Here is a 22,886-nt window from a genome sequence, read left to right on the forward strand (position 1 = left end):
ATATAGACATATATGAATAGTATATTACTTCTAAATGCCTAAAAAACATAGACACACACACACACAAATACACCTACCAGTTTTCTGTTTTTGATTTCCATGAAGGGCCACAAGAAGTTGATCAAAAGAAGTACATATCCCCAAGTTTTGTACAGAATAATACTTTGCAGCCAGAGCAAACGCTTCCACATTCACCAGTTTCTGGGAAGTTTCACAAAATATTTTTGGAAAATCAGTAACATCTAAAAAAATCAAGATAAAAAGAGAAATGTTGGCAACAAAATAAGTAATTACTAGCTAATTGGTTGGAGATTTTAAAAACAATCAATGAAAAACGAATATTGTATATTAGTGCATATATATGGAATCTAGAAAGATGGTACTGATGAACCTACTTGCCGGGCAGCAATGGAAATGCAGACAGAAAACAGACTTGGGGACACAGGGGCAGGGGAAGGAGAGGGTGGGACAAATGGAAAGAGTAGCATGAAAACACATACTTTACCATATGTAAAACAGATGCCCAGTGAGAATCTGCTGTATGACTCAGGAAACTCAAACTGGGGCTCTCTAAAAACCTAGAGGGCTGGGAAGGGGTAATAGGCAGGAGGAAGGGACATATGCATGTTGCTGTTGTTTAGTCACTCAGTTGTGTTCGACTACATTACTTTGCCAACAAAGGTTCGTCTAGTCAAGGCTATGGTTTTTCCTGTGGTCATGTATGAATGTGAGAGTTGGACTGTGAAGAAGGCTGAGTGCCGAAGAATTGATGCTTTTGAACTGTGGTGTTGGAGAAGACTCTTGAGAGTCCCTTGGACTGCAGGGAGATCCAACGAGTCCATTCTGAAGGAAATCAGCCCTGGGATTTCTTTGGAAGGACTGATGCTAAAGCTGAAACTCCAGTACTTTGGCCACCTCATGTGAAGAGTTGACTCATTGGAAAAGACTCTGATGCTGGGAGGGATTGGGGGCAGGAGGAGAAGGGGACGACAGAGGATGAGATGGCTGGATGGCATCACTGACTCGATGGACGTGAGTCTGAGTGAACTCCGGGAGTTGGTGATGGACAGGGAGGCCTGGCGTGCTGCGATTCATGGGGTCACAAAGAGTCGGACACGACTGAGCGACTGATCTGATCTGATGCTACCCCATGGACTGTAGCACACCAGGCTTCCCAGTCCTTCACCATCTTCCGGAGCTTGCTCAAACTCATGTCCATTCAGTCGGTGATGCCATCCAAACATCTTGTCCTGTGTCATCTCCTTCTCTTCTTGCCTTCAATCTTCTTCAGCATCAGGGTCTTTTCTAATGAGTCAGTTCTTCACACCAGGTGGCCAAAGTATTGGCACTTCAGCTTCAGTATCAGCATCTGTCCTTTCAGTGAATATCGAGGGTTGATTTCCTTTAGGATGGACTGGTTGGATCTCCTTGCAGTCCAAGGGATTCTCAAGAGGCTTCTCCAACACCACAGTTCAAAAACATCACTTCTTCAGCTCAGCCTTCCTTATGGTCCAACTCTAACATCTGTACATGACTACTGGAAAAACCATAGCTTTGACTAGACGGACCTTTGCTGCAAAGAAATGTCTCTGATCCTTAATATGCTGTCTAGGTTTGCACAGCTTTTCTTCCAAGGAGCAAGTGTCTTTTAATTTCATGACTGTAGTCCTGTCCACAGTGATTTTGGAGCCTAGAAAAGTCTCTCACTGTTTTCCCGATCTATTTGCCATAAAGTCATGGGACTGGATGCCATGATCTTCGTTTTTGAATGTTGAGTTTCAAGCCAGCTTTTTCACTCTCTTCTTTCACCTTCATCATGAGGCTCTTTAGTTTCTCTTTGCTTTCTGCCATAAAGGTGGTGTCATCAAATATGCGAGGTTATTGATATTTCTTCCGCCAATCTTGATCCCAGCTTGTGCTTCATCCAGCCTGGCATTTTGCACGATGTACTCTGCATATAAGTTAAATAAGCAGGGTGACAATATGCAGCCTTGACATACTCCTTTCCCAGTTTTGAATCAGTCTGTTGTTCAAAATCAGGTTCTAACTGTCGCTTCTTGTCCTGCATACAGGTTTCTTAGGAGGCAGGTGGTCTGGTATTTCCATCTATTTAAGAATTTTCCACAGTTTGTTGAGATCCACAGTCAAAGGCTTTAGCATAGTCAATGAAGCAGAGGTAGATGTTTTTCTGGAATTATCTTGCTTTTTCTCTGATCCAATGGATGTTGGTAATTTAATCTCTGGTTCCTCTGCCTTTTCTAAATCCAGCTTGAACATCTGGAAGTTCACAGTTCACATACTTTTGAAGCCTAGTTTGAAGGATTTTGAGCATTACTTTGCTAGCGTGTGAGATGAGTGCAATTGTGCAGTAGTATGAACATTCCTTGGTGTTGCTCTTTTTTGGGACTGGAATGAAAATTGACCTTTTCCAGTCCTGTGGCCACTGCTTAGTTTTCCAAATTTGCTGGCATATTGAGTGCAGCACTTTAAAGCATCATCTTTTAGGATCTGAAATAGCTCAACTGCAATTCCATTACCTCCACTAGCTTTGTTCGTAGTGATGCTCTCTAAGGCCCACTTGACTTTGCACTCCTGGATGTCTGGGTCTAGGTGAGTGATCACACCATTATGTTTATCCTGGTATTAAGATCTTTTTCATATAGCTCTTCTGTGTATTGTTGTCATCTCTTCTTAATACCCTCTGCTTCTGTAGGTCCATACCATTTCTGTCCTTTATCGAGCCCATCTTTGCATGAAATGTTCCCTTGGAATCTCTAATTTTCTTTAAGAGATCCCTAATCTTTCCCATTCTATTGTTTTCCTCTACTTCTTTGCATTGATCATTTAGGACAGCTTTCTTATCTCTCCTTGGTATTCTTTGGAACTCTGCATTCAGATAGATAGATCTTTCCCTTTCTCCTTTGCCTTTTGCTTCTTGTCTCTTCTCAGCTATTTGTAAGGCCTTCTCAGACAACCATTTTGCTTTTTTGCATTTCTTTTTCTTGAGGATTGTTTTGATCACCACCTCCTGCACAAAGTCACGAACCTCTGTCCATAGTTCTTCAGGCACTCTGTCTACCAGATCTAATTCCTTGAATCTATTTGTCACTTTCACTGTATAATCATAAGGGATCTGATTTAGGTCATACCTGAATGGTCCAGTGGTTTTCCCTACTTTCTTCAATCTAAGTCTGAATTTTGCAATAAGGAGTTCATGATCTGAGCCTCAGTCAGCCCCTGGTCTTGTTCTTGCTGACTGTATAGAGCTTCTCCATTTATATCTATGGCTAATTCATGTTGATGTATGACAGAAACCAACACAATACTGTCAAGCAATTATCCTTTCATTAAAAATAAATAAATTTTTAAAAACTATAAAAAAATGAAAAACATTGATCTTACAACAAATTACATTTTCATTTTGGTGTGAGTTTTGAAAATATCACTAATGGTTCCATTATATTTATTATTTAAACTATTAGCTATTTATGTGTAGCAGCTAGTTTTCTCATAATACACTATACAAGTATATACTTAGATTCCACATATAATTTGGTATTTTTGTTGTTGATCTTTAAAAACCAAGAAAAGAAAGAAGGAAAGAAAAACATTTAAAACCATGCTAAACTGAAATATGGTCATTCAATTTATGAATGATCCTGGCTGACATACAACCATATATTTAAAGAAGGTCAGTCCATCCAATGCTGTTACACCCTGTCCACACTGCAGGTAGAACAACAGCAATATTTTCAATGGTGAAAGTGAAAGTTGCTCAGTCACATCTGACTCCTGTGACCCCGTGAACTATACAGTCCATGGAGTTCTCCAGGCCAGAATACTGGAGTTGGTAGCCTTTCCCTTCTTCGGGGGATCTTCCCAAGCCAGGGATTGAACCCAGGTCTTCCTCATTGCGGGCGGATTCTTTACCAGCTGAGCCACAAGGGAAGCCCAAGAATACCGGAATGGGTAGCCTATCCCTTTCCAGCGGAACTTTCCTACCCAGGAATCAAACCGGGGTCTCCTGCATTGCAGGCAGATTCTTTACTAATTGAACTATCAAAGAAGCCCCTTAATGGTATAAATGTTATTATAAAAAAGTCCCTGCACCCTGATTCACTGGACCATGTAGACCTATGAGTGGTGTTTTTGTATGTGTGTGCAAGTGTGTTTGTTCAATAAACTCTCAATATAGCTCTAAAATTAATCAGGTTATGATTATGTGATTATGTAAAAACTGTTCATTTTCTTCCAATGTCAGTTTAGAGCAGACGTTGTCTAAACTTCATATAGAAACTACTGATAGCTGCCCAGTGCTTTCACAGAGCAAACCACCACTCTTTAAACACCCCATGTCCCTCTCTGTGTGAGGATCATACACCCTATTGAACTCAGATGTGGCTGCATTTCACCAAGGTGAATGAACTATGCCATTTTCAGGCAGAAGTTTTAAAAACATCAAAAGATTCACTACACTTTCTTTGCCTAGAACTGTAATTGTAAAGACATGTCAAAATAGAACCTCCCTCAATCTGAGTCCCCAAGAGATGACAAGAAAGACATCGCTGCTGTCAAACTACAAGGAACATGCAGTCAGTATACATGAAAAATAAACATCATTGTTTTCAGTCACTGAGTCTTTAGGTTTATTACTACAGCATAATCTTGCCTATTCCAATGAACACACATAATATAGATTTGCTCTTTATTTGTTCAGTTTCATTTGTCTATAGCCACTTTTAATGCATGTTAATTTATTTATCAAGGTTTTTTCAAAAAAAAGCATTCTGATTTGTAGGCAGTAGCTCAAAGAAACTCTTTTTGTTGGAATAGTTCATTTTCAAGTCCATTTACCAAAAAAATATTTTTAATAATCAAAAAATACATCTAGTGGTTAAATAAGATATTTAAAGTGATCACTTTGCAAAAGCATGGTGCAATTTAGGGAACAACTTAGGTTCTACCAGACAAACCGCAATATATGCTATGAAATTTTTTCTAGCATTGATGATCCTCCAAAGTTACCTATGAAATTATAAAAACCTATTTAAACATGAAAAGCAATGATGCTTCCTGGCAAAAATTAAAAGCAAGAAAACTGATGAGGGTTTACAGAATGCTAACTAAAAACTACATGTTTAAGACAGTACTGTTTGAAAGTTAATATCTATAAGTCGATAGTATTACTAGCAATATTTGCTAAATTAACAAGAAAATTAGCAGAGATGTATAACCTCCATTTCTGAATCAATTAAGTAGAAATTTAAACTATAAGATTACTACAAGTTTATTTTAAATACATTTTGTATATTATATAAAGTTCTTTGGACATTTTACAAACTGAATTAACTAATGCAGCCAAAAGTAATAAAACCTACATCACAATATTTAGGCATGATACAGTGGGGAAAACTCAGTCAACTATTAAGTGAGTCTCAGTTTTAAGGGCAGTCTCAACATCCCTACGTACCAGGGCTACAAATTCTTAGAGTGTGATAGAAATAAGAGCATTAAATCTCAGAGTGCAGAGGGACTATTAAAGTAGTCAGTTATTGGACAAGGTTGCCAACAGAAAGAAATGTGATGTTTCTGTTGGAAAAGTAAATGTTCACAGTAATTTAACTACTGAATCAATCCTACTGAAAATATATGAAAAAATTCCCATCCAAGTCAAATTAATCCCATTAATTTGTTTTTAATTATAGGCCTCTTAGTAATTTCAGAAATTTGGAGATCCAAATCGCAAAGATACTAAATTTTTATTAATTTACTTATATAAAAAAGATAGTGTTCTGATTCAGTCCTGTTGTTTGAGGCTATACCAGTTTATTCAGATAATCTATAAATCTGTGAAAAAATTTTTTTGAGTTACGAAAATAAAGCTTTTGTGACTTTGTTTTCAAATGATCCAACCTGTAACTTCCATTATTTAAGATGTTTAGAGATTTGGAGAAAGAGCGGTGTCAGTGGTTACCTTCACTGCTATTCCTGAAACAGTTAAGTTCCGTTGGGATGGAAATGGTGTCTGCAGTCTGCATAGTGCATTCCCAGATACCTGTATATCGAGCTTGGGTTTGGCAACTAGCAGAACAGAAACCACAGTGTTACTCAACTTATTATTTATTTAATTCTTGATTAGTTAAACTTTGTACCCAGGAAAAGCTTCATTTTTAAATTTGATGCCCGTTGCACCTGCATATTATGTGGCTTGATTACTTTGCCAATATCTCCCTCTACTGGAATTATCTGCTCTGCTTTATTACATGCTGTGTTTTTATCTACTCTTATTTTTCTGTCCACCCACAGAAGTTTCTTACAAGACAGAACAGACACAAGTTTCTCACAAGACTTGGGCATGAGGGAGCAAAAACAGGAAAGAGGCAAGGGAGAAGTTAATTCTATTAAATATGAGATCAGGATATCTCTGAGTACTTTTTTTTACAGTAGAGATGAATGTACAAGGAAAGAAAGGTTATACATACATGTGTTGGATTATGAAAATCTCAAAGTAGAGAAATAAATAATAATGTTTCAAAGCTAGAAATAAAATACAATCAATGAATATATAATTTTAATATAAATAAAATTTCAAAACTAAATGTCTGATGTTTTACTAGACTATTACCTAGCACTTTAAGGAGGACAGAGTTAGGATTCACAATTATCTCATCACTATTACTGCTAACATTTATTGTACACTATACTACCTCCTAGGCGCTATGCCAAACAATTGATATTTAATGGAAAAGACTTATCAGCTAGTTATATTGTGCTCCTATCCACACTTACAGAGGAAGAAATCAACACTTAGAGGGGCTGCAATTTAGCCAGGTTCCCACAAACACTAAGTAGCAAGGCACGTGGGCCAAGGCTGTGTTCCCACATTCAATCAACATGCCACAGCGGTGAGTTGGGTGCACAAGAAACAAAATCAGGAAAGACACCATTTAAAAAAGTTCCAGGCAGATCTGTCAGAATAAGTTAACAAGAATTCTCTCTGGCAGAGATCAATAATGGTAATATCTTAAGATAGGGTCAAACTCATTTCATCTTCTTAATCATTTCACTGTCCTCACTCCCCCCAACAGCTTCCTCTTTACCACAAGTGATTTCAAGATTGAGAAATTAAAGAGTAATTTCTATATATAAAATAACTGATAAGTCCCTGAAAAGTAAACATTTTTATGATGCTGTTGTGATTTTCTGTTTGTGGAAACTAAGCACCCCACTGTTTCACGCCTAGGTGGAAAGCTGTAACACCTTGCACGCAGCAGGTACTCCGTAAGTAGGGAATGAATGAATGGATGGATGCAAGCGATTCCTCGTGCATTTACTACTGTGGCACCACCAGGCACTGGGAGAAGCAAATTCTAAGATTCTGTGGTAGCAGTCATCACTGAGGCCACTATGAGGACTGCAAGAGTACTGCCGAGCCTGTTGGAAGAGCATAAATCCTCATCTCAGCCCTGATGTTCACAATCGCAAGGGGAGACAAAAGTGATTTAGAACATTTAGAAAGTGAGGTGAGATAAAATGCAGCTATGTGCTAAATTCTGACGTTTACCTGTGTTATAAGGGTTAGGGCAAAGGTCACGACTGTTATAATCACTCAGCCTGAAAATTTCCTACGGTCCAGAGTTTCAGGCGGAGAAGGCAATGGCACCCCACTCCAGTACTCTTGCCTGGAAAATCCCATGGACGGAGGGGCCTGGTGGGCTGCAGTCCATGGGGTCGCTAGGAGTCGGACACGACTGAGCGACTTCACTTTATTTTTTCACTTTCATGCATTGGAGAAGGAAATGGCAACCCACTCCAGTGTTCTTGCCTGGAGAATCCCAGGGACGGGGGAGCCTGGTGGGCTGCCATCTATGGGGTGGCACAGAGTCGGACACGACTGAAGCGACTTAACAGCAGTAGCAGCAGCAGAGTTTCAGGAAGACATCAACAGTGCCCTCTTATTACAATAGAAATGTTAGGGACTCACTGCTACATAATGACCTACAGATGTCTCCAATTCAAAAGGCCCCAAACTGAAATGAACCTTCTTATGCTCACCAAAACTTTCCCTCCTCCTATTTCCTCTCCTGTTTAACACTGGCATCAGTCACCCAGTGCTGACGTTAAAAATCTTTACATCATCTTCCATGCTCCTTGTTCCCTCAATCCACATATCCAGTTACCCATTAATCCTAATGGAACAATGTCTTGCATTTGGAACTGCCCCCCTTAACCTGCCCATCACTGCCACGTTCAGACTCTATTAACACCATCACTGTTACCGAAATAGTCATTTTTTTTTTTCCTTAGCAATAAAACTTCCAAAGCACAATGCTCGGTAAGTGTTGGTTGAGATGAATTTTACATGTTTCCTAAAATGGAAATGTAAAGTTGATGCAAGTTTAATTACACATTTGAAAGCATCTCCACAAGAGTTGACTTTAGGCTTCAATCTTTTACACTTGTTTACCAGACTTCAATCAAAAGTTAAAGCTGTCTTGCTGAAGTATGAAAATTAAACATGGGGTATATTAAATTTTATGAATGCTTAAATATATCCATAACCCTATAATCTATATAAGGCAGAAACAGAATATATACTGTGGCCTTAAAAAAAAAATCAATATACGTTACTCAATTATGTGCTAAGAAACTTTTTACAAAAGCTTCAGCATAATTTATGGTTGCATATGAAATGAAAAAAATGTTACCTTAAGACTAAACCATGCTCTTAGAAAGAATGATATAATTAACAAGAAATTGATATGCATATCCTTACTGTGCCAACAGTACATCACAATGAATGTATAAAGTACATGGAACAATTTCAAAAGCATTTTTACATTTAATTTTTTTTTAATTTTATTTTATTTAACTTTACAATATTGTATTGGTTTTGCCATATATCAAAATGAATCTGCCACAGGTATACATGTGTTCCCCATCCTGAACCCTCCTCCCTCCTCCCTCCCCATACCATTCCTCTGGGTCGTCCCAGTGCACTAGCCCCAAGCATCTAGTATTGTGCATCGAACCTGGACTGGCGACGCGTTTCATATATGATATGGTACATATTTCAATGCACAACCAAGAATATCAGTTTTTACTCTAATATTTCTTAGAGTAAATACACAGTATTTAATAGACCATTTTCATAGTTTAATTTGAAGGAAATAAAAACAGCTTACAAAACAACGGCAGTTTAGGAAACTGATTTAGTATATAAAAAATAAATAAAAATAAATCTTTCAAGATGTCACATGGGATGTGCTTACTCAGGCCTTCCTCTTTTTTTCTCCTCTGATACCATTTTCCCTCAGATATTTTCCTTCAAGTCTTTGTTCAAATGTCACCATTTCAGTGAAAACGTCTCTGACAACCCTATTTAAACCTGCAACTTCTCCCAGCTCTCATTCCTCACTGATCTTCATCAGTGTTTTATAGTACTTATCATCATTTGACATAGCTATATGCCAAAGGACACAGATCTTTGTTCATTGCTGTGTCCTGAGGAAACCTCGAATGATTTCCTATCACAGCGGGCACTCAATGACTAGAATGGGTACACGAATAAGCAAGAACTAGGTGTGAATTCTGGTTCTCAGACTGTCTCTCCCTCTGTGGCCATGAGTAATCTATCCGTTATAAGACTTGATACCTGCATCTATAAAATGGGGGCAAATATCTATTTTACAATATTTTAAGGAACACATGCATACATAAGCACATACGTGTGTGTGTGTGCTCAGGGACTCAGTCCCTTTGTGGCCCCGTGAGCCCTGCCAGGCTCTCCTGTCCATGGGATTTTCCCAGCAAGAAAATGGAGGTTGCTATTTCCTCCTCCAGGTTATCTTCCCAACCCAGGGATCAAACCCATGTCTCCTGCATTAGCAGGTGGATTCTTCACCACTGAGCCATCAGGGAATCATAAGCACGTGTACAAATATGAGAATATTCACAAATACACATACACTTGGAGAAGGAAATGGCAACCCACTCCAGTATTCTCGCCTAGAGAATCCCATGGACAGAGGAGCCTGGCACGTTACAGTTCACAGGATTGCAAGAGTCGGACATGACTTAGTGACTAAACCACCACACCAGACATATACTTACATGTATATATGTATTTGTGTACATATACACTCATCCAAAAACAGAGTCTAGAACACAGTAGACAACTCCTAAACCACTACATCCAAACGAAGTAACTGAGCCTCCTAACATGACACTTGGGACTTTGTTAGAAAAATATGGGATAGAAAATACTCAAACATTAGGCCAAGTACTATATAGGCTACTAGAGAAGAACTTGAAACAATGACCAATACAGTTTCTAAATACAAGGTCTGCTGGGAAAAAGGACGTTTGGATTCTAGAAGTTGGATGCAAGTCCTCAATCATTAGGATGAAAACATAAGTAAAGACAGGTAAGCTGCAATTTGAGACACAAGTCTAAGAGCTGGCACTGGGTTTTGTAGTATACGTAGGATGAAAGAAAGAACTTCTCAGTACATGGCAGCCCACGGTCAGCAGTGGGCACCATGTCCTAGAATCAGCTTGAAAGCTCAGGAGAGAATATTATTACCAATGACACGTTTTACTGATTTTGGTATGAAATTCGGTAGCTAGGTTATAATCCTGACCATGCCTCAGAGACCTAACATAGAGCTCATTTACTTTACTATAATGCTTTAATTTCCTTTATCAGAAGTCTCTCTTTTCAGAAAATAACCAAAATCGAGAGACAGATGACGAGATATTCTACAACTTCAAACTCCATTTAAAATTAGAAGCACTGAGGGGTAAATAAAATGTTTGTAAATATTTTCTGAAAAATAAATTCAATTTAAAAAGTCAAATATGATTTTGTTAGTAAAATACAAAATAAATTCTAGATTCTAAAACTTTAAAAACTGCTTGATAGTTGTAAAGAATGCTTTAAAAGTGAACCCTTACTGCAGTAAGTGCTAAAATCAATTTCTTGGTTCTTCTCTTGTTTCTACCACAGACATCTCATTTCCTATTTCAGGTGTTGTTTTCTGAACACCACTGTAAGCTCCACTGCCCCACAATACCTCAAGGATGGCAGTATCTTAGTAATTAACACTGCTATTGATCTCTTACTGAGAAGACCAATATTTCCTTTCTATACACACATTGACATGGGCCTAGACTTCCAGGCTCTCAAGAATAAAAAAAAGACTTTCCAGTTTATTATTGAGGCAAGAAAAATAAAGGACTTTTTGTCCCAAGTAAACAGTAATTGTAAATATAATTGCTAGTAAGAAATTTTTAGAGAGTAAGTCACACCTCTCCCTTAAAATTGTACTTTTCTCTATTGTATATTTCATTAACTTGAGTTTAATTTTATCTGCTATTCTTATTCTAAATTACATTACCTCCATTTCAACATTAGCACAAAATAAATGGGTATCTATTCTACTATTTCTTAACTGAATACAGTTATAATCATTTGCCCAGCAAAAAGAACGTGCAAAAGGAATTTCCATTAAATATACACTTTCTCTATCTAGTTCCTACCATAACTCCAGCAGATCTTGCTCTTTACTTAATTCTTGTAAATGAAGTGTATAATTCATAAAAAAAAAAAAAAAGATCAATTTTATTCTTTAGGGGCCATTATTCAAGGCGGTTGCAGAATAGAGAATAAGCAAAAAAATGCCCACCTAACTTTACATTTACATTCACCATTCTGATTTTAATCATCAAGTAAGAGGAAGAATTCGGTTTCAGTAATTGTCATTGGTGTTGCCTAAAGATACTGGTTAGATATTCTGCAGTTATATCTGAAATACAGTTCCCCTCATGTGAGAAGTTTCAGAACTTCATAAAGATTAGTGAAAGAAAATTCTGGAAATATACATCATAATAAGGAACAAAAAGTGACAAGGAAAAAAGAATGAGTACAAGTGCTGGTCTAAATCAAGATGAAGTCACAAAGTTTTATAATACTGAAAATGCTTTCAACCAGTGGTCCCTATCCTGAGGTCTAAGAGCTACAGAAGCTTACGAATCACCTAAAGCCGTCTGTAAAGTGTTACGTCTGTTTGTGAGCATATATGCCTTTTTCCTAAGGAAGAGGTACTATAGCATTCATGTGAATTAGCCTTTTAATGGGCTCTGTGACCTAAGAGATTAAGAATCACTATCTTTTACTGTTTCCTCACCTTTTACTTTGCCCAATGTTAATACTATAACAGACAATTCAACTAAGTACTTTTCCTCTGGCTTCTCGAGATCATTTTAAATACTTAAAACAACCTAAAATTATTCTTTTATTCACTGATAGAGCTATTAATTCTTAATACAAATTTCACAGTTTTAAAATTAATCCAACCCTGAAAAGATAATCCCTTTCTTTTCAGTATTTCTAGTATTAAACAGATCTTTTCTTATTGTTGATGGTCTAAGTTACTAGTCTTGAGTTTTTTAGATAATACCCATCTAACAAAAAAACATAAATAATATGAGCTACCAAAACATACAGGTCAGTCTGTTTCATTTGACAAAATATATGTTAATCACACTAAATAGTTTTAATTTGCACAATCTAAATTTCAATTTCTAATGAAGGTAAGGTAGATAACTTTTTGCGTAATTCCAGAGATAACCTAAATGACACATATGACCACCTAATCCAAAAGAATGAAGCACATATTTTCTTTTTGACTAAAAATATAAATTAAAAAAAATTCACACACTAGGTGAACAAGAAGAAAGAAAGGAAGAGTGAAAAAAAAAAAGCAGAAATAGAAATAAATTACACTGTTAAAGTTTGTGAGGTTAAAAATGACCCTCCCAATCAAAAAAAAAATATTTTAAGATAATAACAAAATTATACTTCCAAATATCTTTTTTTCATATATTGGAGTATAAAGGTGATTTACATTATTAAATCTGTCTTTGGTAGAAAATATTATGAAGTATTAAAGAGCATGAAAAGTTTATAAATGGAGCTTTGTAGACAAAAGGATAGATTCACTGTATTTAGATAACACCTTCATAATCAACAGAGTAGTCACCTAAGAATAATAATTTTTGAGAAATACTTGTTGATAAAGATAGAGCCATGTATGGTGAAATTCTGCACAAACTGTACAAATACTGTCATTTTTTAAATTAAAAAAATAGTTGTCATGGAAGATTACTTCAATTGTCATTAAAATAACATAAAAATTCCTAAGAAACACACAGAAAAGAATAAAACAACAAATGAGAAACAGCTTGACATGTGAGGGGCATGGAGGGGAAGGGAAGAATTAGAATTTTATTGTGGAGAATTAGAAAATTAATCTGTGAAACAATACAAAAACTCAAATACTTACAGCAGGATGCTTAACATTTCAAATATAAACAATGTTGAAAAATCTATTTAGAGAATGAAATCAACTACTTTTGGATAAAAGCAGTCTCACATAGTTGGAAATTTAATTTTTTAAAAAAACCTTAAAGATTGAAAAGCATTTTCTTGGGCAGTGCTCAGACTGCAGATTTTCACATATCACTTAATCTAGAAAGAATATAATAATTCTCTGACCACATCAAATAGGAAGAAAGTAGAATAAAATTCTGCAAAAGAAAGGAATATTTCATTCATCTTCCCATTTGTTTTGTACAAGTACTATGTCTTTTACCTTCCTTATTGGAACGTGAATTTGTGAAGACAGATTATGCCTTCTACATCTTCGTATTCACCCATAACACCTAGCACAGTGTTAAGTCTAAGAAGATGCTTAGACTAACACTTAGAAGTAGAGGGAAGCCTGGCAAGCTGCAGTCCATGGGGTCGCAAAGAGTCAGACGTGACTGAGCCACTGAACAACAAACAAGAAGATGCTAAGTAATGTTTGCAAAAATAAATTAGGTTATAAAAATAGTCAGGCACCCAGAGGTCATCAGGTTTAGAGAGAGTCCTTAAGAACTATTCTTAAGTCTATCAATGACCACAGCACGTTCTGAAGAATACTGATCCTGCAGAGGTCAGAGAAGAGAGGCTCCAGGACTGCCCACCCCTTCCTCTCAAATATCAATAGAATTAAATTCGCTTTAGTCACTTCTGGGTCTTTGTAGCCCAGAGCAGTGATAATTTATACTACTCAAATAAAACATGGGAGCTAATTCTAAAAATCTAAGGTGGTATGTGAATGGTTGGGGTCAATGAATGTGAATCCTTAAATATCTCTATTTGGGTGACCTCAAACACAATATATCTAGAACTGAATGCATTATTTCCCCAACCAGCTCCCTCAGCTGATTTACCTAATTTTGCTAATGGTACCATTCATTATTATTCAAGATATTCCCACAATCAATCTCTTAAAATTAGCTTTGATTTCCCCATTTCTTTGAACCATATATAAAAAAGAGTCACCTTTTTTTAAAGAGTGACTAAAAAAGCGTGACTGAAAAAGAGTCACCAAAAAAGACTCAGGCCTTCATTATGATCATGGCTTTAACAAGAGGAACTAATAAAATCTGGAGGTAAAAACTCTGTCATTATATTTTGTGCACTAGAAGCAACACCAGATGTCTTTTACCCAGATGATCCATAGCTATCTTTGGTTCTTGGTCTCCTTTGAGAATGTGAAGCAAACTCCTGAATACATTTTCAGGGGTACATGGAAAGTGCCTGAAGTCCACAAACCAAGAGCCATAATCTTTAGAACTTTGGGGAGCCACATCTTTTTCTTTTAAGAGAAGCTGCAATTCTAGACTTGTGTGAGTGAGCTTAAAAAAAAAAAAGAACTACCTATTTTCTCTGTACAATGTATTTTAAAACTATCAGTTCCTTTGTATTCTCACTGCCATCATCTTTAACTAGGCACATCCTTCATCTCTAGATCACCACTGCTGCTGCTAAGTTGCTTCAGTCGTGTCCGACTCTGTGCGACCCCATAGATGGCAGCCCACCGTCCCTGGGATTCTCCAGGCAAGAACACTGGAGCGGGTTGCCATTTCCTTCTCCAATGCATGAAAGTGAAAAGTGGAAGTGAAGTCGCGCAGTCGTGTCCGACTCTTAGCGACCCCATGGACTGCAGCCTACCAGGCTCCTCCATCCATGGGATTTTCCAGGCAGGAGTACTGGATTGGGGTGCCATTGCCTTCTCCAAGACCACCACTTAAGGGATCCTAACCAGTGTCCCCATGGATGGATGATTGCAAACATCCCCATGATAGATGCTTGGAATACTGGCTGCAATAGTTTATTCTGACTTTAGCTATGTAAAAATTTGTGAAGACTTGGTTTTATGTTCCTACTGTCCACGTTTTACAGTTTTCCACCTTCACTGTTTGCTTGCACTGTTCTATCTACCTGGAATGCCCATACACTCTTTATCTAATCTATTAAATTCAACGAACATTTAATGAGAGCCTAGAAGGGTTGAAGGAAACGTCATTACAACACAACACGCTAAGTGCTCTAATAAAGGAAGGAATAAAACAACATACAAATGACTAGTTCTGTTATAGATTTAGCATAAGTTAAACAGATAATGTTCCATGAGAGAGTTCCAGGCAAAGAGAGTTACATGAAAAAAATAAGGGAGGGGAAAAATGCACAGCACATTCAGGCAACAAGGCAGCAGAAGCATTAGATAAATGGGTGGCGAGAGAATAACTAAGAGAAGTGTTGGTAATACTGCACCCTCATACTCTGCCCCTTCCTCTTTGGTTGAAGACGTATCTTAGAAATCCAGAATTGACATCCTATTATTTCAGTTATCTTCATAATCAAAGGTGACTTGCAGTCAGACCATGTGGGAAGTTCAATCATTTATTGACATGACCCAGTGATGACTAGTTATAGGCTTTTTCATCCCAAGATTCAGCTTGGGGACTTCAGGTGGTTAAGACTTTACCTTCCAATGCAAGGGGTGCGAGTTTGATCCCTGTGGAGAGCTAAGATCCTGCATGCCTCATGGCCAAAAAGCCGAAACATAAAAGCAATATTGTAACAAATACAATAAAGATTAAAAAAAAAAAATTCAGTTTGACTCTGGCCTTCATTGTGATCATGGCTTTAACAAGAGGAACTAATAAAATCTGTAGGTAAAAACTAATCATTATATTTTGTGCACTAGAAGCAACACCAGATGTCTTTTACCCAGATGATCCACAGCTATCTTTGGTTCTTGGTCTCCTTTGAGAATGTGAAGCAAACTCCTGAATACATTTTCAGGGGTACACGGAAAGTGCCTGGAGTCCACAAACCAAGAGCCATAATTTGGTAATACTGCAAATAATAATTAGAAAAAATAATTAGAAAAAAATAATTAGAACTTTGAGGAGCCACATCTTTTTTTTCTTTTAAGAGAAGCTGCAATGCTAGACTTGTGTGAGTTAGCTAAAAAAAAATATATATATATATATATTTATTGGTCATTCAAGAGATGTTTATAAGCCATATGAGACAGGCTGGCTCTTCTTCTGCCTCAGTTGTTGATGCACACCCTAGAAGTTGATGCTTCCTCATTGCACAGCTAAACGCCCTGTGCAAGTTCAGTTCAGTTCAGTTGCTCAGTGGTACCCAACTCTTTGTGACCCCGTGGACCAGAGCACTCCAGGCCTCCCTGTCCATCACCAACTCCTGGAGTTTACCCAAACTCATGTCCATTAAGTCAGTGATGCCATCCAATTATCTCATCCTCTGTCGTCCCCTTCTCCTCCTGCCTTCAATCTTTCACAGCATCAGGATCTTTTCAAATGAGTCAGCTCTTTGCATTAGGTGGCCAAAGTATTGGAGTTTCAGCTTCAGCATCAGTCCTTCCAATGAACACCTTAGGTAGGAAGCATCACTATAAACAAAGCTAGTGAAGGTGATGGAATTTCAGTTCAGATCAGATCAGATCAGTCGCTCAGTCGTGTCCGACTCTTTGCGACCCCATGAATCGTAGCACACCAGGCCTCCCTGTCCATCACCAACTCCCGGAGTTCACTCAGACTCACGTCCATCAAGTCAGTGATGCCATCCAGCCATCTCATCCTCTGTCGTCCCCTTTTCTTCCTGCCCCCAATCCCTCCCAGCATCAGAGTCTTTTCCAATGAGTCAACTCTTTGCATGAGGTGGCCAAAGTACTGGAGTTTCAGCTTTAGCATCATTCCTTCCAAAGAAATCCCAGGGCTGATCTCCTTCAGAATGGACTGGTTGGATCTCCTTACAGTCCAAGGAACTCTCAAGAGTCTTCTCCAACACCACAGTTCAAAAGCATCAATTCTTCGGCGCTCAGCCTTCTTCACAGTCCAACTCTCACATCCATACATGACCGCAGGAAAAAAGATAGCTTTGACTAGACGAATCTTTGTTGGCAAAGTTTTTTGCTTTTGAATATGCTATCTAGGTTGGTCGTTCAGTTGAGCTATTTCAAATTCTAAAAGATGATGCTGTGGAAGTGCTGCATTCAATATACCAGCAAATTTGGAAAACTCAGCAGTGGCCATAGGACTGGAAAAAATCAGTTTTCATTCCAATCCCAAAGAAAGGCAATGCCAAAGAATGTTCAAACTACCACACAATTGCACTCATCTCACATGCTAGTAAAGTAATGCTCAAAATTCTCCAAGAAAGGCTTCAGCAATACGTGAACCATGAACTTCCAGATGTTCAAGCTGGTTTTAGAAAAGCCAGAGGACCAGAGATCAAATTGCCCTGTGCAAGACACACAGCTAATCAGAGTCAGATATGAACTAGAACCCAGTCTTCTGACTCTCAGTCTATCCACCTCTATGTGAGGAAAGCAGAATATGGAAATGATGGCTAATGTTTATTAAATGCCCACTCGGTTATGTGCCAGGTTTTAACAGATTATCTCACTGACTTCTACACAACCCTTTCAGATAGTAATTATGATTTCCATTTTTTAAATGAAGAAATTGAGGCTCAAAAGCTTTACTAATTCACACAAGATTCTACTCCATCCATGGAATTTTTCAGAAAAGGCAAGGATACTGGAGTGGGTTGCCATTTCCTTCTCCAGGGGATCTTCCCATCCCAGGGATCGAACCCTGGTCTCCCACACTGCTGGCAGACTCTTTACCATCTGAGCCACCAAGCAAGCTCACACAAGATTACACAGCACTCGAGTAACAGAGACAGGACTCAAAGCTGTTTGTGACAATCACAAAACCCATATTCTGTACACGCTGTCTCCTATTTGCTTACGCTTTCAGCTGAGGTTACAGCTGGAGAAAAGATAGTAGGTAACATCGAAAGTGAAGAGCTTTGTTTTGCAGGAAATGAAAACCCACTAGATGACTTTTGAGTAAAGGAATAACAAGACGAGAACTATGATTCTGGAAGATAACTGGAAAGCAGTTTGAATGGAGAAGCAATTGAAATAGTCTGAAAGCGAGAACAATTTGGAAGTTATTGCTAAAATTTTTTCACAAGATTGAAAAAGGAGGGAGCTGAACTATTTGCTATGGGAAGCAGCAGATGCAAGAGAAATGGAGGAAGAAGAGCTGGCAGATTATGAGCCAACGTAATAAGAAGATTGCTAATGTCATTTATAGAGGACCTCTTTAATCATTGAAGTGAAGAGGTAAAAAAAACAAAAAAAATACATGTAGACCCCAATTAGACATGAAGCCTTCTAGGCAAGTTTTTTTTTTGTTTGTTTTAATTCGACTTAATTTAAATCATGATAAAACCATGAAGACAGGTTACCATAACAGCAAATTTCCAGTGAAAGGTTAATGATTTGATAAGTCAAACAAATAACATGAGTATCTAGATAAATGGAAGACACTTACATTTATTCAGATTGGCTAAATATAATTTGAATAGGCTGACGGAAAAAACTGCCATAGAAAAGAGGAATCTCCATAAACTTTGTTTTACTCAGCTTCTTAATAACTGAATGATATGAGGGAAATCAGAAGCTGCGGGAGCGGGGAGAGGCGGGTAACCATTAAAAACTAGAAAATAAATTCAAGTTCTAAATGGCCCCATCTAAAAGGAACAATCAGAAGCACTTTCTATACATCAATTAAGTTAAAAATGATGACCAATATCCAAACACATTCCCACAAATGTGTTTGCATTTTTGTTCACTCTTCAGATCAGATCAGTCGCTCAGTGGTGTCCGACTCTTTGCGACCCCATGAATCGCAGCACGCCAGGCCTCCCTGTCCATCACCAACTCCCAGAGTTCACTCAGACTCACGTCCATCAAGTCAGTGATGCCATCCAGCCATCTCATCCTCTGTCGTCCCTTTCTCCTCCTGCCCCCAAGCCCTCCCAGCATCAGAAGGATGCTGGGAGGGATTTTCCAATGAGTCTTTTCCAATGAGTCAACTCTTCGCATGAGGTGGCCAAAGTACTGGAGTTTCAGCTTTAGCATCATTTCTTCCAAAGAAATCCCAAGGCTGATCTCCTTCAGAATGGACTGGTTGGATCCCCTTGCAGTCCAAGGGACTCTCAAGAGTCTTCTCCAACATCACAGTTCAAAAGCATCAATGCTTCGGCGCTCAGCCTTCTTCACAGTCCAACTCTCACATCCATACATGACCACAGGAAAAACCGTAGCCTTGACTAGACGAACCTTTGTTGGCAAAGCAATGTCTCTGCTTTTGAATATGCTATCTAGGTTGATCATAACTTTCCTTCAAAGGAGTAAGCGTCTTTTAATTTCATGGCTGCAGTCACCATCTGTAGTGATTCTGGAGCCCAGAAAAATAAAGTCTGACACTGTTTCCACTGTTTCCCCATCTATTTCCCATGAAGTGGTGGGACCGGATGCCATGATCTTCGTTTTCTGAATGTTGAGCTTTAAGCCAATTTTTTCACTCTCTACTTTCACTTTCATCAAGAGGCTTTTGAGTTCCTCTTCACGTTCTGCCATAAGGGTGGTGTCATCTGCATATAATTATAGTAGCAACTCAAGAAACTGGGCTGACACTTGCCACTATCGTTTTGTCCTGTGAAATTATGTCCACACTTGAGTCTCCTAAAAAGATCCAATAAATATGAAAAGGGAAAACAGAGTTCAAGAAAATACATATGAAGTGAAAAGATAAAAGTTAAACACAACAGAGTAAAACAGATGACACTAATTATTTCTCTGCTGCTCTCACTTTCTATTTCCAACATGCTTTTGTTTCATGTGTTTCAAATTAAATGTGAGTGTAATTTTAATTCACCATAATCACCACCATCACCACCACCAACAAAAAATACTTAGAATGACCAAAAAGCAATTTAATCTATTGAGAAGCAATAAAAATAATTTAAGAAAAACTTCAATGAAATAATCTATCATAGGCAAAACGTCCTGTGTTGTTCAATTAAAATGATAGTAAATTAATTATGCAGATGCTTACCGAAAGGAACCAATTCTAAACATTTATTCAGCACCCACACCTGGTAAGGATCATGTGAGTGACGACAACAAGAAGCAGGAGATGCCGCATATGGCCGAAAGGAGAGAGTCAAGAGAGGCCCTAGAGGCTCAGGCAGAGTCTCCGAGCAGCCCTGGGCTTTGGCAAAGTCATGGAGGCTGGCTTTACAGGCACAGGAACTGTATTTCTTTAAAGCTGAATAGGTTTTCCACAACTGATTCTAAGCAAACTTACAAGAAACTGATTTTATAATTTATTAATTTACACTGAGAAATACATTTACAACAACAGCCCATATCATTCATTTGAGAAGACACTCTTTCCTAATTTTAGAATTGCAACTAGGGCAGATAAAGCCAGATATTCTAAAAGAAAATCTTAAGCAAGCTGGGCAGCTGGTTGAGTTGCCTGTGCAGTCTTGATCTATTTCTGTTTCATAAACTATTTTGGCTATCCTAAATCCGAATACCTCTTCTGTTTCAAAAGCAACTTTTGAAAGACTTCTCTATACTTAGGAAGACCAAAAACTCCTGAAGACCACTTGAGAATGTTACAGATTTACATATACAATCATTACTTCCAAAAAACAGTTTGGTTCCCTTGAAGCTGGTAAAACAAAATCTTAATCCCTGAGATGAAATATAGAACACTTGTTTATTAGTAAAGTACTTATAAGGTATCACTACTGATTTTTTTTTTTTTTTTTTGCAGATGGTTAATCTCACCTATATATGTAATAAACTTTTAAAAATTTTAGCCTGAAATGATGCCTGCCTTGATTTTATCTCCAGATTCCCAGGGTATCTTTCCGTAATCTTCAGTACAGCATTTTCTCAGCTGGAAAGAATAGTTACTGTTTTCTATTTTCTCAAATTAAGTTATAAAGCCTATTAGTCAGAATAAGCCATATAAAAACGATGATAAATATAATCAGAAATAACAGCTATCTAGTTCAGTACCATATTTCCAGAAGTGCCTTCAATAACATTCTTTATAGAGCTATGCTTCACTTCATTCTTTAAGAATAATTTACTCATCTATATGCCAGAAGCTGTTCAATATGCTAAGAACACAAAAACGAAAAAGGTAAACACTGTACTTTTGTTTTTTAATCTAACTGCAGACAGAGAAGTCAGTGGACAATGAAAACCACATGACGTGTTAATACATGAAATATACAGGTTGCTATAGAAGCATATACATTTCCAAAGGTTCTTGACAATCTATATTTTTTCCATGGAAAGAAAGACCTAATTATATTATCACCATCACAATCATCATTACCACAACCCTCATCATTTATTAGCCACAATTTGTTGAATCCATGCTATATTCCCAGTTCTGTATCAGGAGCCAGATCACATCATCTTTCATCTTTACTACACCTTTGTAAGGTAAGTAATATTATACTTTTGAAAAAGGAAAAAAAAATTACAATAGCAATCAGCTGTGACCGAGAGCAACTCATAGCTGGGCTGCCACTGGCACAAAGACCACACTCTTCCCTATTAAATATGAAAACATGTACAGTACACCAATACCAGACAAAGTCTATGACCAGGCCAAGCCCACGATCATGAGCACAGACAGAAAAACATCTGCAAGCACGGCAGCTTCCATGGAAGCAGCCCCCGGGAGATGCTCGCGTGGTGGGACGCAGAGGCCTTGTTCCGACAGGCAGCACCAACTCGTCACCTATGTAAGTGAGACCCTGTGGAGGCAAGTTCTCCAACTTCCATCAAGCCTTCAGCAGCTGCAACATCTTGACTGTGAAACCATGAGACCCTAAGCTTGATCCGCCAGTCCACCTGCTCCTGAGTTGCTGACCCACACGCTGTGTGAGAGCGTGTTATCAGCGACGGATAACAGGTAACATTGTGTAATACTAATATAATTATGGGTCAATGAGTGTGTACTCTTCCAATTAAAAGAATTATAAGGGAGGTCATACAATTATTGTGTTTCCCTTGAATTATTAGGCTACTCTGTTCTGCTTCTTTGAACATATTTTATAACAGCCACTTAAATCCAACATCTGAGCCCAATCAGGATCAGCTCCTATTATTTTCCCCTCCTTGGGTCACACTTTTAATTCTCTGAACACAGCTACTTACAATGAGCATCAAGGCTCACTTGCAATCAGTGTTTTGAGCAAGAGTCACACTTTCCTATCTCTCTGCACATTGAGCAGTTTTTGGTTGAAAAGCAGCATTGTGGATAACTTACTGCAGGGGAGCTGCTTTATTTCTCTAAGGATTTGGTTGTTGTTCTACTAAGAGAAGCGAACTTGCTTGGACCCATACTGAAATCTGACTCCCCTTCCCCATGCAGCAGCCAGTGTCTCTGCTCAGCTGCTGATTTACAGCACCCTCTCCCCAGCATTTCCCTGAGCCTGTGTAGTTCAGCAGGCAGATAAAGACTTGGGTACACGTGACAGTCAGATTGGGGGTGGTGGGGTAGGGAGGGAGGGAGGTTCAATCTCTCTGTGGTTAAGTTTGTTCCCAAGGCGACCCAGCCCAAGTTTCCAG

At 38.2% G+C, this 22,886-nt stretch overlaps 1 protein-coding gene across 10 annotated transcripts in view; it reads right to left on the minus strand.

The window, feature by feature from the left end:
* Positions 1-22,886, minus strand: part of METTL25 (methyltransferase like 25) — a 113,778-nt gene that overhangs the window by 88,195 nt on the left and 2,697 nt on the right. For 7 of the 10 annotated variants that reach the window (XM_025284389.3, XM_025284390.3, XM_025284388.3 and 4 more), the window contains exon 2: positions 78-242. In XM_025284389.3, coding sequence (XP_025140174.1) covers positions 78-242 — 165 coding nt within the window. Of the gene's footprint in view, positions 1-77; positions 243-5,974; positions 7,235-7,260; positions 7,631-22,886 lie in introns of those variants that run through there. The other 3 variants (XM_044941879.2, XM_044941877.2, XM_044941878.2) reach the window with 3 other exon arrangements.

This window comes from Bubalus bubalis, chromosome 4, assembly GCF_019923935.1.
Source record: "Bubalus bubalis isolate 160015118507 breed Murrah chromosome 4, NDDB_SH_1, whole genome shotgun sequence".
NCBI classification, from domain to species: Eukaryota; Metazoa; Chordata; class Mammalia; order Artiodactyla; family Bovidae; genus Bubalus; species Bubalus bubalis.